At 36.4% G+C, this 18,224-nt stretch overlaps 1 protein-coding gene across 2 annotated transcripts; it reads right to left on the reverse strand.

The window, feature by feature from the left end:
* Window positions 1-498: 498 nt before the first annotated feature.
* On the reverse strand, window positions 499-16,070 carry LOC132839399 (FERM domain-containing protein 7). Of its 2 annotated transcripts, none has more exons than XM_060860348.1 (12): window positions 15,872-16,070; window positions 11,417-11,521; window positions 11,084-11,126; window positions 10,908-10,986; window positions 6,164-6,261; window positions 5,383-5,494; window positions 4,606-4,753; window positions 4,413-4,508; window positions 3,837-4,000; window positions 3,626-3,694; window positions 3,466-3,541; window positions 499-3,350 (listed from the first exon to the last, which is right to left on the reverse strand). In XM_060860348.1, the coding sequence occupies exons 1-12, from the start codon at window positions 15,995-15,997 to the stop codon at window positions 2,319-2,321; spliced, it is 2,148 nt and encodes a 715-aa protein (XP_060716331.1). In that variant the 5' UTR covers window positions 15,998-16,070; the 3' UTR covers window positions 499-2,318. The 2 variants fall into 2 exon arrangements, with proteins under 2 accessions (XP_060716331.1, XP_060716330.1); XM_060860347.1 differs by having other exon boundaries at window positions 5,383-5,497.
* Window positions 16,071-18,224: the final 2,154 nt, after the last annotated feature.

Raw genomic sequence — 18,224 nt, forward strand, 5'->3', positions numbered from 1 at the left:
AACTAATAAAATGATGTTCTTCAGATAAATCCTCCAGGTACTGCATATTCTTTGCTTTTCCATTTATCTTGTTAGCATGTTTGGCCTCTTTTCAACTTCTCTAATCTCAAGAATTCTTAAGAAGGCAGAACACCACAATAGCCAGGGGAATGTAAATGTTTTAAAATAATGATTGGTGTAAATTGCTGTTGTTAAATTTAGATTTTAGCACTCAAAAATCTACTTTATTAATCTGCAAAAATTTTCTCCTGAAAGATTTGTTATATCCACGCTCATAGGTAGACTATATGATTCAGTAGGAATTTTACTCTCATCCACTCCATATAAAATTATACTGCCTTAAATCACAGAAAATGTTATCACAAATACACAAACTCATAGCATTTATGTATAACACAATAACACTTCCATTTAAGAATTTGAAAAAAATAGAAAAAAACAGCCAAGTGATTAGAACTGACAAAACAGCACTTAACTTTATAGCATACAAAGTCTGTTTTCAAATATATTTTGTATGTAATCAAATGATTTCATACTGTTATTATGCTCAGTTTAGTGTTTGCTCATGACTACATAAAAAAAATATAAAATACCATACATTCATAGAGAAAATAATAGAACATTTAAAAAAAAAAAATTATTAGAAAGGAAATGCTACCACTCTAAAATTGAAAGTATCAAACAAAACAAGTATAATATTAACGCCATACAATTTGATAATGAACCTTGTAGATGACAGAATATCAGATGTGGAATTAAAATGTTTTACTTTTGTTTGATTCAAAAGCCTGACACTGACCCATCACCTGACAAACTATAGGCCAATATGAAACCTTCCCTTTAACTCAAAGATGTTTGTTTGTAGCAAGCAGTTATGCCTCATTATAACACAGAGGCAGCACTGGTTAAAGTGCTTCATGACCTACTACTGGTCTCTGATCAGCATTTTGTTTCATTGTGGCATTGCCTTAATTTTTAACACTATTGATCATGTTATTCTCCTTAATATTGTTGGGAACAGCCTTTCCTAGGCCCTGGGCTTATTTGATTAGGTTGTAAATGTAAATGTTGACCTATCTATGCATACAAGTTTAAAAATTGGTGTTCAGTATCTTGCAATCTTTCTGAACAACCCACAGATTTCCCCTCTGGTCTTTGCTGTCAAACAGAGTAACCATGAATAATCTGTCGTTTTACTCACAAATTGCTAATCTGACACACTCATGTTGGTTTTTCCTTTACAACATTATAATGATTCAGCTATTTCTTTTCCCACACATCCTGCTCTGTTGCTTGTTCAATTTTGACTACTGCAATTCGCTGATGACAGACCTGCCTCTGAGCGGAATTTGTCCCCTGCCAATGATATAAAATGCAGCTAGATGACTTGTTTTCTATCTTCCAAACTTCCTACACATCACCACAAAACTCTTATCACTCCCTGCACTGTACCACACTTCCTCAGATCTTCTAGAGCTGCTTAACTGGTTCCATTATCAAGGTACAAGGTAGATAAGTATCAAGACTCTTCTCTGTTCTAGCACCTAGTTGGTGAAATGAACTTCCCCAAGACGTCTCAATATCTAGTCAAATGTGTGAAGACCTGTTGTTTCCTGAAATATTTAACTAGCACTTACTTCTTTCTGTTTGTTTTTTCCTGTTTGTTTATTTAAAAATGTTTCTGTCTTCTACTGTATATTGCTTCTTAATAGATTTTTAGACTTCAGTATTCTTAGGCTGCAATCTATTGAAACAGAGACTTAAAAGCACTTTTGTACATTGCTCTGGATAAGGGTACCTGCCAAATAACATAAATGTAAATGTAAAAGGCCACAACAGGCATAAAACTTTCTCTTAAAGCCTCATCATTATGGAATAGCCTTGTAATGAATGTTCAGGATTCAGACAGAGACTCAGTGTTTAAGTCTTGACTGAAAACCTTTGTAGAGAAGCAGATCTGGAGTGTTCACTGGAATAGAGAACCTCCACCTACTTCTAACAGGTGTAAACATTACCGGATGCTTTAAACCATAACTTTTTGCATTGCACTGTTGCCACATGATTGTCGGATAAATAACTACGAGAATGTGCAAGACTAAACTCAATACTAAACATGTGTCTAATTGCCAGTAGGTGTATATATAATTTTAGAATTTGTATCATTGATCACATGTATAAGTTGCATAAAGAAATGTAACACAATGTAAGTATCACATATGCCACTACATATATTTTTAAGAATCTTAGTAAGTCTGATAATATTTACCATGTTGTTTTCAGAAGCCTTAACACAAGTGCATATATACACAGCTATAATGCTATAGTTTCATTACACTGACAGTGGTAAAAGCGATGTTTTCCCCATCATTCTGGTTGCACACTTCATCCTCTTCCCCCTCTTCTCCCTCTTCCTCATCTAGTTGAAGGCTTCCAGATGAGAAACGCATACGTGCTAGTGGGCCAGAATGTACCATTTTCCCTACAGCAGGGCAGTAACATGGATAAAAGAGTTCAGATTCTGAATCACTGTAACTGCCTGTGCTGAGCACACATAAAGATGTAGGTCTTTCAGGCAAATGGGAAGGGCTTAGTGGAAGGTAGGTTGGCCTATTTGGAACACGGTGTTGTGACAAGTGGGGATAATACCCCAGAGGCCGATATTCTGATGCATATGCAGCAGCTGAAGAAGCTAGAGCAGATCTCTGAAACTTCACGTCTGGTTGGCTTGAGGCTCGGAAAGGTAAAGCACTCTGGAATGAAGAGTCATCACTGTAGTGCCCTGCTTCAAATTTTCCCATGTTGTGCCTTCGGTGTAACCCCACCCCCAGAGGTCCTCCTGATTGAGGGCACATCCTAGATCCAGCCAATCCAATTCCAGATAGTTGAACCCTTTCCAGGCACTGCTGCCTTCGTGGTGGTGACAAAGAAGAAGTAGGTGAAAAGGAGTGGCCTGTTTGCCTTGGCAAATTCTTCATAGGTTTAAAACTCTGGTGAGCTTGTGTGAGACGGTCTAAGGAAGATGATGTTGGGTCTTGAAGTAAAAAAGGGTATGTTGTTAGAGGAAAAGTTGGCAGCACTGGGTGAAACTGCAGATGGGGGCTGTTGGGATAGAGAAGGACCAAATGCTGAGAGCTGGGGGACTGATGTCTTCTTGCCCCAGGCCTTTGAAAGCTTCTGCCTTGACGCTCTGCCCCTGATGTAGACATGGAACGTTGTTTTGAAGAGGTAACCCTGTTTGATTTGGGCAGCAGCCCTGACAAGGGATAGGACCGGTCAAGCCCCTCAGCAAATATGTGTGTCCCATGCTTTGAAATATCAGCATGGGGAAACTGATAGGCTTGCTCGTAAAGCTGCAGAAACACACACACACACACACACACACACACACACATCTTTTAGGTATACAGAGATATACAACAAAATTCATTTTGATTTCTGGTACCTGTTTGTGTCTGGTATCTGTACCTGTTTGGACACATCAGTGAGTAAGTCAGGAGATGACTTGCACTGCCGAGATTCATGGGCAAGCTTGCACTTTGACCTTTAAATAACATACATATTTTTGAGGCAAAACTTTTATTATTTTTCAAACATTGGATTTGTCATACTAAACTACATTTCTTACCTCTCAAATACTACATGTTTGTACTCCCCAGTGCCAACACACTCAAGTAGTTGCTTTTGTGTCCTGCCACTAAACGATAAAATATGACACATAATCATGAAACGTGCCTTTCTGTAATGGCCAGGTCACAATAAACTTACTTGGTATTTGGAGATAAGTATATACTACCAAATGTGTTCTTACTTGTTTTTGCCACTGTCTCTGTCTGTACCTGTATCTGAAGCTGGATCCCTTGCTGGAAAACAATGACTTTTGATATGGCTTGGGCTCCTCAGCTAGTCGGAAGAAGGCATGATACTCCACACACAACTTCCAGAAAGTTTTACAAATATCTCTGCTTGCCATGGTGAACTCAACCATGTCCCTTCGTGAAGGCTGTTACACACAGACAGATGCATGCATTAAAATAGCATATTTTTTTATTTTGGTTTTCAAAACCAAAATTTAATATTTAAAACATACACAAACAGAGAACGATCAGTTAATGATCAGTTAAAAATATTTATTTAATGCCTCCTCCCCAGGTGAGAACCCTGCCCTGACAGAGACTGGCTTCTGCTCATTTAATACCCCTCTCCATCATTGGCATCCCCTTTGAAAGACTAAGCATGGATCTTGTCGGGCCGCTACCAAAGTCAGCCTGGGGCCATGAATACATCCATATTTTCAAGGACTACGCCATCAGGTGCCCCAAGGCTGAACTGAATTAAACTCAATAGTAACTGGACCTGAAAGAGTTATACCAGATCTAGGGAGAAGAATATGTGCAGAATATTTTGAAGCCTACCCCAGCATCTGTGTGTAGTTTGATAAGGAAATTCCTCCTCTTGAAACTCAATTTGCGAATTTTAGCCCAGCTGAAGGTGTTGATTTTTGTGTTAGCCTTGAAAGAAGGACGAGTCATGTTTAGTATTAAAAACAACTGAAGTTGCAAGGAAATTAATCTATATTAGGGATGTGTACTGATTTATGCCTGTTACCTGAAATACCAGTACACCCATGTGGGTAACAGCCAGGTTGATCCTCATACCTTCTCCATCATGAGCAGGATGTGGTCGAATGCCATACATATCCAATTTCCGGGCAACCTCCAGCAAATGCATGTCTGACAGGCCTGGAGTGTGACCTCTTTTCAAAAAGAATTAAGAATTTAAAATACAAGTATATTTGTTTCTGTACAATTATTTCTTCTATCTATGCAATATTTGAAGGACTTTTTCACAGCTGGTGTCTGCTTGAGCTTGAGCTTTTGTTGATACTTTTTTTATTGATGTTGTAAAGCTGGTGTATAATGTTAATTGCACAATGCAGAAACAATTGTTTTGAGATTAACTTTAAATTTTGTTGGTCTCCTTTGACAGTTCCATCTTTGTAATTCAGCACAAAGTTTAATTTGTGTTACATCTAAAAATAATGAGAAAAAAGCTCGAAATTTGAACCTAGAAGCTATTAAGTGTGGTAAAGGGCACAAGCACATTTGGTCCACATTTATAAAGTCAGTGGCAGGCAAGACCACTACCCAGGCTTCAAAATGTAACCGACTTAGAAAAACAAGCTTGTAACCACCTACAGTAGTATAGATCAGCCGATTTACACGAGTTTTGTGTTTGCAACAGGCTACTTTTATGTTTTAAGTGCTTTTATGTGTTCCCATTCTGTGTATTTTAATTGAGTCAAAGTGTCTGCACTGTTACATGCAATTACATGTGCACATGTACTGTATATGAATGATCTGTACTGCATGTGATGATTTGCACCTGTGTTTCTTATGAAATCGAATAATCTTGTGGTCCAGGTACTCCTGGTTTGGAACATATTGCTTATTCTCTAGGTGGTGTGCATCCAACTCTTCATCATAATTCCCAAGTTCTGCTACAAAAACAGAGGCAAAAAAAAAAAAAAGTAAATGTTTGAAAATTTTATAATGACCTGCACTTACATTTTGCTTCGTAACAAATGATTGTCATTCCACTATGATATATGCACTAGGACACTCATATTTTTTAACTGAAATGAAATAAGAAATAGAAGTACAAAATTGTGGCCATTGTGGTTTGGACACACTTCAACTCTCCTGTCAGTACTTAGTAACTGCTTACAAATGCAATTTGTACATCTGTAGATTGTTTAATGAATTTTCCATTAAGTCCAAGGTAGACTACAGTATATGGGCAAAGGTGGGTGGACAACTAACCATCAGAGTTTGGGCCCTTCCCACAATATTATACAGGATGTTATTGTATGCCATGGTATTACAATTTTTTTTTCACTTGAACTTAGGGCCCTAGTCCTGACTTGTAGGACAATGCACCTATGCGCAAAGCAAGGTCCATAACCTGCACAGTCCCCGATGTCAAACCCACTGAGCATATTTAGAATGAACTGGAATGCCATTTGTGCCTTCCACCCAGTTTCAGTGGCTGACTTTATTATACCCCACAGTATCATATAAAGCCCAAAACATGAAGTATGTAGTGTAAGGAGGATATCGTTGTTAGCCAAGTTTTTGGATATGGCCTGTGAGAGAAAATAACTTACCCTGTAATATATGAGAAACCAGCAGTGCTGCACTGTTGTCATTACAAGTGAGGCTTCCATTGGACAAATCTTGTTTTATTTGCAGGGCAAATAGATATCTGAAAACATAAAACAAGAATGAATAGATTCCTGATTCCTTACAGCCTGCAGATTACTATAATACTATAATAATCCTGACTTAGTACAAGCACATCACACTTATCTTATCCACACTGCATTAGCTCCCAGTCAAATTTTGCATTGATTCTAAAATTCTACTACTGACCTATTAAGCTCTTGATGGTATTGTGAGGCAGTGCTTTAGTAAACTTTTTCCCATGCCTAATTTGATCAAAAGGTGCATGCTATGGAATACCATGACATGCCATGAGCATTTTTTGTTAAATTTACCTATAGCTTATTAATGGCAAAACTCTTATTACACTTTATTTAACACAGGTTCTACAACAATAAGATGTAAGCAATGTGCATGTATATGCTTGGATTTTTTGGGAAAATCAAGTTTAAACATGATTTTAGTAATGAAGCAAACTTTTTGAGCTGTTGAGACAGGTCCATAAAACACATATTTAAGTATATTTCTGCAAACTTTTGTTCTCTGGATTATGTAGACCTGAGTTTTTGTTGAGACATTGTTGTGAAAACCATCCTTGTTTTTTTTCATTCACATAAAACAATACATTGATTAATATTTGTGTATTGATACTTTGAGAAAGGATGTATGCAATGGAGTGCAAAAGGTAATGAATATACTGTATATGTATTATCACAACTGGTTAGACAATGACCAATCCCCAATGGGTCTATCAAGGTGGATAGAAATATCACATTGATGGTGGGCGTTTAACACATTTGGATAGTTTGCATCATTACTATATGATTAGTACGTGCTGTGAATGGGCGTTCTAAATTAGCACTAATTAGTTGAGACAGAAAATCTGTACCCATAGTTTTCGTGCACATTACATAAGCAGAAAATACTTGTTTTCATTATAATCAGTTAATTTAAAATTAGACATTTCAATGTTTCTAGAGACATATTTCTCATGTCTGAGCAACAATGATACGCTGAGTTTTGTTTTATTAATGCCACGAGCTCCACATAAAAATTCAACGAGCTGGAGGCAGCGGAAATCATGTCCTCTTGTGCAGGAGGTTAGACTTGTAAGGGTTACAATGAGACTGTGTCTGAGTCACAAACACTAATTGGAAGATTGTTCCATAACTGTGGGGCTACCTACTGGAACCTTCAAACAGTAAGGCATTACAATAATCCAACTTAGCGGTTAAAAAAAGCATAAACTAGTATTTCTGCTTCATGTAGTGACATTATATTTCTTATCTTAGCAATATGTATGAGATGAAAGAAGGATACCCTAGAGATATCCACACATTCTTTAGTCTTATTAAGCTGGTTGCTAAAACATGAGCATAACATAAAGGCAAGGTTTGATATTGAAAACAGAGAGCTGTAAGAGAGATAACAGGGGGTCAAGGTCGGGTATTTTATCCAGGGTTTTGACAACTGCTAGTTAGGCACATAGCCAATGCTAAGGGAAGAATTTATTATTTTTAGGGGTTCGGTAGCTTCTGGTATTATCTGTTTAAAGAAACATGTAGGTAAGGGATATATACATATTAATAGTACAGATAAATAGTACATTTAACTCCTAAGCAGTAATATTTTCATTAATGGTGAGTACATAGTACTTTTTTGTGGTATCGTTTTTTTTTTATTTAGCTTGGGGAACAGACAAATCCTCATTACTTTTAAACCTAAGTGACTGTCAGCAGCTAGTCTGTTTAGTCTGCTTGTCTGTTCCCTGGCCTTGGCTCTTCATTTTCATCAATTAACTATGCTTATTCTGAGACTATGTGCTAATGTTGAAAATAAAAATGCAGCAGAAAGGGAAAGTGAAAATACAACAAAAGAAAACAATTGTGCTAAATTATTGATGAAAACAAAAGTTATAAGTTTGAAAACAGACAATACAAGCAGGAAAACAGGAATTATGTGACTATGGGAACTATGAAACAGGCATTACTATATACTATATACTATTGTGTATAGTTACACACATATAGACTAAACAGAGGGGTCCAGGATGAAACTGTAACAGTACTCAACCTCATTCTTAATCACCTGGAGGGCAATAGAAATCATGCCAGACTACTGTTTGTGGATTTCTCGTCAGCTAACACCATTCAGCCCCACTTGCTGGTTGAGAAACTCTTACATCAATTCAAACTAGAGGCCAACCTTGTGGGTTGGATATTAGATTTCCTCACAAATAGATCTCAGCGAGTGAGAGCAAATGGCTCTCTCTCTGACTGGGGCTTTACATCAACTGGCTCACCGCAGGGGTGTGTTCTTTCCCCCCTTCTCTATATTCTGTACACTAACGACTGTCGCTCTGTGATTGATAACCGATACTTTGAGAAGTTTGCTGATGATACGGTTATTGTCAGCCTACTGAACAATGAGGAAACTTCACACGGTCCGGTCATTGATCACTTTGTTACATGGTGTAAGGATGCTTTTCTTGAACAAAACGCCTCTAAGACCAAGGACATGTGTATTGATTTTAGGCGGAATGTCACTAACACCGAGAAAACTAGTATAAATGGTCAGGATATAGAGGTGGTTACAGAGTATAAGTACTTAGGATTCATTATTGATGATAATGTGACTAGCTGTGTTTTGATTCAAATACCAGTTTGCTTTGCAAGAAAGGCCAGCTTCGCCTGTATTGCTTGAGGAAGCTGGCAAAGTTTAATGTGGATAAGACCCTGTTGACGCTTTTCTACAGGTCTTTTGTTGAGTCAGTTGTTACCTTCTCCTTAATATGCTGGTATGGGTCCATTACTGTAAAACAAAAAACTCCCTTTCGAGGTTAATTAAGGTGAGCAGCAGCATCACAGGTTCTAGGCAAAAAAGGTTTGGAGGAACTTTATCAGAAGCGGATGTTAAGGAGGGTTGAGTCTATCTTGTCAGATAATTCTCATCCCTTACAGGCTGAATTTCAGATGTTGCCATCGGGATTACGTTTTAAACTCCCAAAATTCAGAACCAACAGATATAAACACTCCTTTGTCCCTGCAGCCATTCTGCTTCTCAATTCTACAAAGAACTATAGATAACTTTATTATTTTACTGCCTGTTTATTGTTTTTATTATTTTATTTTATTTTACTATGCCTGCATACCTGTAGTAGGCAATCTTTTGTATTGTTGTTGTGTGTGTGACTGTGTGTGATTTGTTACACTATCTGTTGCACAATGAATTGCCCCATTGGGGACAAATAAAGATTTGAAATTGAAATTGAAATAGTCTGTTGTATAGTCTTGTAGTGTACAGTATGCTGTATGAAGTGTACAGTAGTCTCTGGTCTGATTGTTTGCACTGTTGTCTGCTGCTGTTTTATGTAGCACTGTGTCCTGGGGAAACAACACATAACCCATTACTCTTACTGTGAGGAGAAGTAAAGAAAGTAAAGTGGACTTTGACTATTTAATTTGAACTATTTGCTTCTGTGTTAGTGACATGGTTGACATGGATTGCCACAAAAGATTCTTCAAAAACTTGTATCATAACACAAACTCCCATTATGCATCATATTACTCTCTCCCTACAACAACTCAACTGGCTTCCTATTAAATATTAATTTTAAGATTCTTCTCACCTTTAAAGCCCTTCATAATCTTGTTGAGCACTAGAGCCTTTTGTCACATTGCTCCACTCTCTGGAATACTTCCGTAACACAGACTCACTAACCACATTCAAAACCTGAATCAAAACCGATTTGTTCAGAAGCGCTTATCCCACATGATCTTAGGCTGCACTTGACGCTCCTTTATTTTTAATGTTAGATAAATGGTTTTCTTCTTAATATTGTTTTATTGTTGTTTACTGTTATTTATTTTGATTTTTTTGTTTGAATTTGTATGGTGACCTTGAGTGACCTTATTCTGTGATTAAACCAAGCATTGAGATGTGTACATATCATTAACAGCCTGCTCTCTGATGGAGGCACACAGGAGACAGTCATTCAAATTCAAAAGGATCCTGCCACCCTTTGGTATAGTGACTTTATATATATATGGAAAACTCCACAGTAATGGAAAACTCATGGAAAACTCCACAATAATGGAACAGCCTTCCATTTTTTATCAGGATTCAGACAGAGTCGAATGGTAAGTCTTTGTTTAGTCACCACTCTAACTATGGTGTATCTCGTGTGCTCATGAGCTCATAGGTTCCTGAATACATGGCTGCAATTTCTGACTATAAAGTACAGAGTTATAGAAAAGAAATTATTTATAATCACATTACGTGTAGTCAGTCAGATGAGGATGGTTTTTCTCAATGTATTTCTTACATATCGTCACAGGGAGTTAAAAATATGTCTACGATTGGAAAGACAAACATATCATTCATACATAGACATGAACTAAATATTGTATATGAGGGTTGCACAACTCCAGTCCTGGTGGATTTTCCTGTGCTTGAAAATACCTGGTAATCAACTAAAGAGTTAAATCAGGTATCAACAGAAAATATTTAAACTGTCTGAATATCATTCAATATTCTGGTAAGGGTTCCCCCTGGTGGCCCGAATGGGAACTGGCAGGTGGTGTTGCAACACAGTGCTAGAGTTTTACACCTCTGCAGTACATACAATCTGTAACAACATGCAGTTTCTTATTCTTTAAAAAATGCATTAAAATAGTTGGTATTCCTTACCTGGTCAAGCTTTTTTGCAGTTGGCCTGGGTCAGGTGGGAAGAACTTCACAATAAAACGGAATGCAAGCTCACGGGTGTCTAACAAGGTAAAATATAAATGTGGGCAATATGTAATTCTTTATTTACATTGTAGGTGTGTGAGCCTACATACACACAAACTATACCACATACTCACTTTTGATTTGTTTTGCCAATGGCTTCAAAAGTTCAAGCCACACCTAAAATATAAAGACTTATCAGATTCAACATTTTTCCTTTTAAGAACATTTATAAATAATATCTAAAGTATTTTAAATATTCTAATCATATGTTTGCCATTTTTATAAGATACAGTTCAAATACAGAAACATTTCTGTATCTATATTCTACTTCAATACAGGCATCAATGCAGAATACCACATTGATAAGTACAGGCCATCTTACATACTGTATATGTATGCAAATACATAGATCTGTGGTAGTAATATATAGAGGCTGAAAATTAGTACAAGATAAATACATGACTCACATAGCTGCCATTATGGTGGCGGAATTCCAGGCCAAAGTACTCCTTCTCCAGGAGCTTCAGGTGACCACACACTTTGTTGAAAAAGTCACAACCCAGGATTTTTGGCTGTACAATTATGAAAGAAAAGAGAATGTTTATAGTAACACATAGCACACAAAAGCCAGTAATATTTAGATCTATGGTTTTTATTAACAATGGCTCGAGATTATGAACATCCAAAATCTCACAAATGTATTAAAATCTGTTGAATGTGAAGCCATATTACGAATCACGATTCCCATGATTTTCATACTCATCAGACATTCAGTGAGCCTCCCTATTGTCATATTTGCAATAACTCTATAATAGGTTCATATATGCATATGTCCTGGGAATGTCCTAGAATACTTTCCTTATGGACTTATGTATCCTCCACTCTCTCTGACATTTTGTATATGGACATACCCAAGGATCCACTACTTCTTCTGTTACTAGATGACTCGACTCTTAAACTAAATACTAGTCAAAAAAGGATATACTCTTGGCGGCCAGTACGGCGGCTAAAAAGACTATTCTGAAACTGTGGTTTGAAACATCCATCTCTACAAACTTCATCTGGCTATCTTTCTTCAGACATTGTTCTGTTAGAATGTACCACTGCCAAACTCAATGGTGCAAAGGATCGGACTATCGGAAGCTGGGAAGAAATGGCTGAAATCTTACTGGACAAACTGAAACGCTGATGTGCTAATTAGATTTGTCCATTCATTTATTCAGGCTTTTATGTCACCTGGATGTAAACATGGTATGTGAAGAATCATAAATGAGATTATATGTTATTATACAAACAAATGCCCACCAGGGGGCTGTGATATGGATTAAAGTGCATTATTTTGAAGTCTTTACAATTTTTCTGCAGAAAGTTTTACAATTTGTCCATTCACAAATCATCAGTTTATATTTGATTAGTGGTGTGAACATCTGAGGGTTAGTTTCTATTATTTTGCTTGACTTAATGGAGACAATGAGGAACACGGCCAGATCCATTGCAAGGAAACATTTGGGGACATCTTTAAATGAATGTCAATTTTGTTAAAACAATGAGAAATAAAATGTTATTAACAGCCATTGACTGCTGAAGGACAATTAAACTGCTGAAGGACAATTAAACTGCTGAAAATGAAGGTTGAAGACTGGAAAAAGACCAGGAATTTTTTTTTTCTAATCTTCAGCCTTCGTTGTGGGTGAGTTGATGTCCATACTGGTCTCAGATTTCCTGTTCTTGACTGAAAGGAGAGACTGACAGGTCAAAGGAAACGTCCCAGATATGTTTAAGATCTGCAAAGGATATAGTAACTAATATAATCACTCTTTACATCTATTGTGAACAGAAAAGCATTTCAGAATGCACAAAACATCAAACTTTGTTGGATGGGGTACAACAGTGCAAGCCCAAGAGTCATTCAGTTAGATATTATATCCTTTATAGACCTTAAACCAATGTGGGAATTGTCCTCTGACCCTCTGAACATGGTATTTCCAGCCATATTTGCACCCTCAGTGTTTTGCTCAAGGCTCTGAAAATTATTTTTAACATTTTTAGATTGTATTCTTTGTTTCTATACTCATGTAAAGCTGCCCATTGTTAAATGTGCTATATGAATAAGTTGAACTGTAAAGATTCAAGACACTGTTTTGTGTGAAAATACCATATCAGCAGTTTAAAATACATAATGAATCACTCAATTCATCCCCTATTCATCTCTAGTAGATACTGTAGCTACCTACAGTATTGTCCACAAGCATTAATGATCAAATAATTGTTTCAATGAAAAATACCACAGAGTGCATTTTTGGAGGTGATTGAAAATTATACACGCAATTTATTGTGAGATTTTAACATAGAGGCAAAAAAACATTTTAGTGCAATTGTATAATATAGACAGCTCTTCTATTTTTTTTATTGTGTTTCTACACTTATGTAAAGACAATGTGAAATGTTGAAAGCGCTATACACATAAATGGAATTGAATTGTTTTTGCTAACTTGTTTTGATAGTTATGGATAAATTGCAATGAATTAGCTAGCTAGCTACAATATATGTGGAATGTCATTAGTTAGATCACAACATAACAATATTTTTTACTGTAACTCTCAGACCAGTGCAGCAGCAGTAATCAAGCACTGTGCTGCAAGATGATACCTGGATGATACCAACTTGTGTGAACAAACAAAATCTGTTTTAGGTGACAAAGGTATTAAACATTTTGGGGTTGTTATTGCTACAGTAGTTCTGACATTGGTGTGGTTACCTCCCCTATCCCCCACGGAAATGATGCCCTTGAATAGTTCACATTTTTTCTTAATTTTAATGTGAAAATTAGCTAAAGCTTTTGACCTGTTTCTGCATGATTTTATATATTGCACTGCTGCCACATGATAGACTGATTGGGTAACTTCATGAACCAGCAGGTGTATAGATTTTGTTCACAAACTTCTGATAAAATATGTGCAAGGCTTTTGTATGGGACTTTCTCATACAAAAAACAAGTCAGTAAAGACTTCCCACACACCATCACGTCTGCAAGTGTGACGCTTAAACCCTTATTTAGGCACCATTAAAATATAGGCTACTTAACTGATCAGTAGTGTGTGTGTGTGTGTGTCTGTGTATGTGTGTGTGTGTGTGTGTGTGTGTGTTTGGGAGAGTGGGAAACCTTCCTGACTCTATATTTACTGTGACAGAAATGGATAGAACATTGCTATTATCTTGTCAGAGGCCATATTAGCGATGGAGACACAGGAGGTTTGAGAAGGAGCCACAAAGACCTAAGTAAAGGAAGGTCATTTAATTTGGCAATAAAAGAAATATATATTCTCTCAAAATTATCTCTTTAATTATTTCATATTTAATAAATGTTCCCTGAATTGTTGTGTGTGTAATTGAAATACATATACTATTTAAACTTAACAGAATGAAAGAATGGAATGAAATAATGTATTCCAGCAAATTCTTGAAAAAAATATGACTGAGGTTTATACAACAGGACATATCTTAGAATCCAATATGAGTTACTTAAAGAATTGTAAGTTAAAAAAGCTGCAAAAAGAACTTTTTTAACTTACAAGCAATAGTCTGCAAGCAATAGTCATTGCCTAAAATAAAAATCTATTCAATTCTAGCTAGGTACAAAAAAACATTGCAAGCTGTGATATCTGCTAAAGGACACTTAATAGGATGCCCAAACATTTGCACATTCCACAGTTACAGTTATTTCACCAAATATAACACCATTCATCAAAGAAACTGTACACTGGCATTTATAGATATGTTATTTTTCAAACTGATTGCCACAGAAGCTGTGTTTACAGAAGTTGTGTTTAGTTACATGGCAAAACTTTTGCATACAAATATATATAAAGTGTTGGGATCAAATATGTATTATATTAAATCTGATATATTGATTTGTTTTTTTAGATATTTATGAATGGAATTTGAGGTTAAGAGAAAGCTTAGTGTTGTAGTGATCTTTTCGTTTATTTTAATCATGTTTTCCTTCCTTGCATAAAAAAAATACAAAGGCTATAGTGAAATGAAATTTCATATAGTGAAATTTTGGAGTGAAATGAATGAACTCACCAGGCGTGATATATTATATATATATATATATATATATATATATATATATATATATATATATATATATATATATATATATATATATATATATACTATATATACTTATTATAAATTCTTCCATCCTTAGGAGGAATAAAAGAGCTGAGAGGGAATTCAGATTTGGGCCATGTGTGTCCATTGCCTGGATGTTTACCTCAATCTTCAACATACATAATGGCTACACTCATGTATCTTTCCTCTCAGTCACTCTGACTGAAAGGTTTCCTTTTTCAGTGTCATGTCACTCTCTCTCCATATGTGTATAATGCAAAACGTAACCTAAAGCACCACACACAGCAAACACACTCTGTATTACAGTATTATAACGCAGTACAACCTTAAGCTCATTTCTGTGTTTGTCCTGATCTGCTTGGCTAGACTTCAGTACAAATGTACATCTTTATTACTAATTACAAGTGTGGTACAAAAGTGATTTAAGAAAAAAAAAGTCAATTTTGCCCAAACTTTTGTTTCCCTGTCCTGATCTGAAGAGGCAGTGTATGACATCTAGCAGAAGTTTCAACAAATGGTAGAATGGTGAAAATATTAAAACTGGGATGATCCAAAAGCAGTTCATACAGTATAGAGTGGAGCGTTTACTATGACAAAGGCACACACTTTTACAACTGTAAATTAAATAACTGTAAATAAAGAGTTTGTGGGGGTCAATTAAAAAATAATCAATTAAACCAGCAAATTGTAGCGTAATTTTTTTTAAAAGAATGACACATAAAGAAATAATGTTTGATAGGACAATATCAAAACACCAAATAGTAATATGTGGCATAATGTTTTACCTCGACCTCGAAAACGTGCTCGCTGTCGTCTAAGAAGATGACGGTGAGGCGCAGCGTCTCTCTGGCTTTGTGCTGCTGTGCGCCGCTTCTGCTGTGCGCCTTCACCAACTCTGATCTCTCCGCCATCTTTCACTGTCCAGATACAAACTCCGATCTGCACCACATCTTTTATGTCCGTTAGAGAAAGCGTTCATTTACAACGAGACAAAACTGTGGTATGACTCACATGTAGCACGAGTCGCGCTTTGGCGCATCCTTGCGCTTTGGCGCATCCACTCGCGGTTACGTAACATTATCATAACCATAAACGAGTAGACTTCTTTTCTAAAGTGGCACATTACATTCATTACATACATTTAAGTTTGTTGGAAAAGACACAATGCGTTTGAATAAAGGCTTAAAGGTCAGATTTGTTTATTGCAAACTCTTAAGCTTGCATATCAGTGCTGCCAATATAAATACCAGCCAGTCGTCATAGGGTGGACTGATATATATTGATTAAGTGAAATTCAGACTTCTGTTGGAGAAGAAATGCTTGATATCATGGGGTAATAGCATGGGGTAAGTGATGTAATCGTGTAAAGATGTTTACAGATGTTAATGAAATCTTAACTATTTGTATGGTACACTATTTTAAATAATAAACTAAATAAATCCTTACATTTATGTTAAACATAAATTAATTAGATTTTTTTTAATGGGAGCCATGGCTGACAGCATTTGCTGTTAAAAAATGTGGTATTAATGCTTATTGCAAGATGGTATAATAGATTCTTGGCCATATGTTTTTATTTTATTATTTAAAAACTGAAGGTCAGATATTTGCTGTAGAAATTACAGCACAGCCTTGTGGTAGCTTTTATAGTATTATAGTATTACTGTGTGTGTGTGTGTGTGTGTGTGTGTGTGTGTGTGTGTGTGTGTGTGTGTGTGTGTGTGTGTGTGTGTGTGTGTGTGTGTTTTATGGTAAAATGTTGCTACCTGCTGGTTGGGAGAGACTTATTGCAATAGCCACATTTAGCAGGTTTAAAAGAAAGAAAGAACATAATACAATTCATAATTTGAATGCTTTTCTTTGCCTATTTCAAAAAGAGAATTTATTAAATCCTTGACCAGATCAGAAATGGAAAAGCAGGTAATTGTGCTCACCCACAGCAGGACAGCAAACTTCTGTCACCTGGATTTGGTCAGTGTTGCATCACAGCAATAGAGAACAAAGAGAAATCAAACCAAGGAAAGGGGGGAAAAAGACTCCACAACAAAAATACTCAAAAAGGAAATGCACACACCACACACACACACAGACACACACATGCACACATACACTCTCTCTCTCTCTCTCTCTCTCTCTCTCTCTCACACACACACACACACACACACACACACACACACCACACACACACACACACACACACACACACATGCACACATACTCTCTCTCTCTCTCTCTCTCTCTCTCTCTCTCTCTCACACACACACACACACACACACACACACACACACACACACACATGCACACATACACTCTCTCTCTCTCTCTCTCTCTCTCTCTCTCTCTCTCACACACACACACACACACACACACACACAAACACACCTAGTAATAAATGTTAGGATTGTCAATAGCTTTGAATACATTTGGTACCTACTGTAAGGTGCAATTTCTCAACACAACTATTTTTCACATGTACAGATTAGTGTTTTAGAAATTGAACAAGATTTCTATGTAAATCTCCCTGACATATTTTTCAGTATAGGAAACCTTTTAGTCAGAGAGGTTAAGGGAAGAGAGACTTACAGAGTATAGCCCCTAGGCATGTTGAAGAATACAAGTAAAAATCTAGGCCTGCACTGGACACAAACATTGCTCTAGACCAGTTTCTATGTCAGGCCTTCTATGTCTCCTCAGGCAAAGAAATAAGCAGCAAACAACAATCGGGGAGCAGACAAAAGTAATGCAGGTTAATTGGGGCATGGGAAACATTACAAAATAGACTAGTATAGTATAAAAAGGAAATGTGAAAGGAGATATAATGGATGCATGGAACACCTCCACAACAACTGTTCAATGATGCACTAGTGGGTTTTATATCATGGGTTGAATGGTGTTTTTAAACCTTCTTAATAATCAGAGAAATAATCTGAAAAACATAGAACCAGGATGACTCTCTAAAAGATTAAAAGATTTTTACATAATACTGTGATCAAATAAATTAAGAGATTTATGTTGACTTTTGTAAAATACTGTAATATGCTGCTAATGTAAGAAATAATTTGCATAAATAAATGAGTCGATATGCCACAGACATCACCTGTTCTCCTGTTGAACATCATGGGGAATGTAAGATATCTC

This window comes from Tachysurus vachellii, chromosome 24, assembly GCF_030014155.1.
Source record: "Tachysurus vachellii isolate PV-2020 chromosome 24, HZAU_Pvac_v1, whole genome shotgun sequence".
Taxonomy (NCBI): Eukaryota; Metazoa; Chordata; class Actinopteri; order Siluriformes; family Bagridae; genus Tachysurus; species Tachysurus vachellii.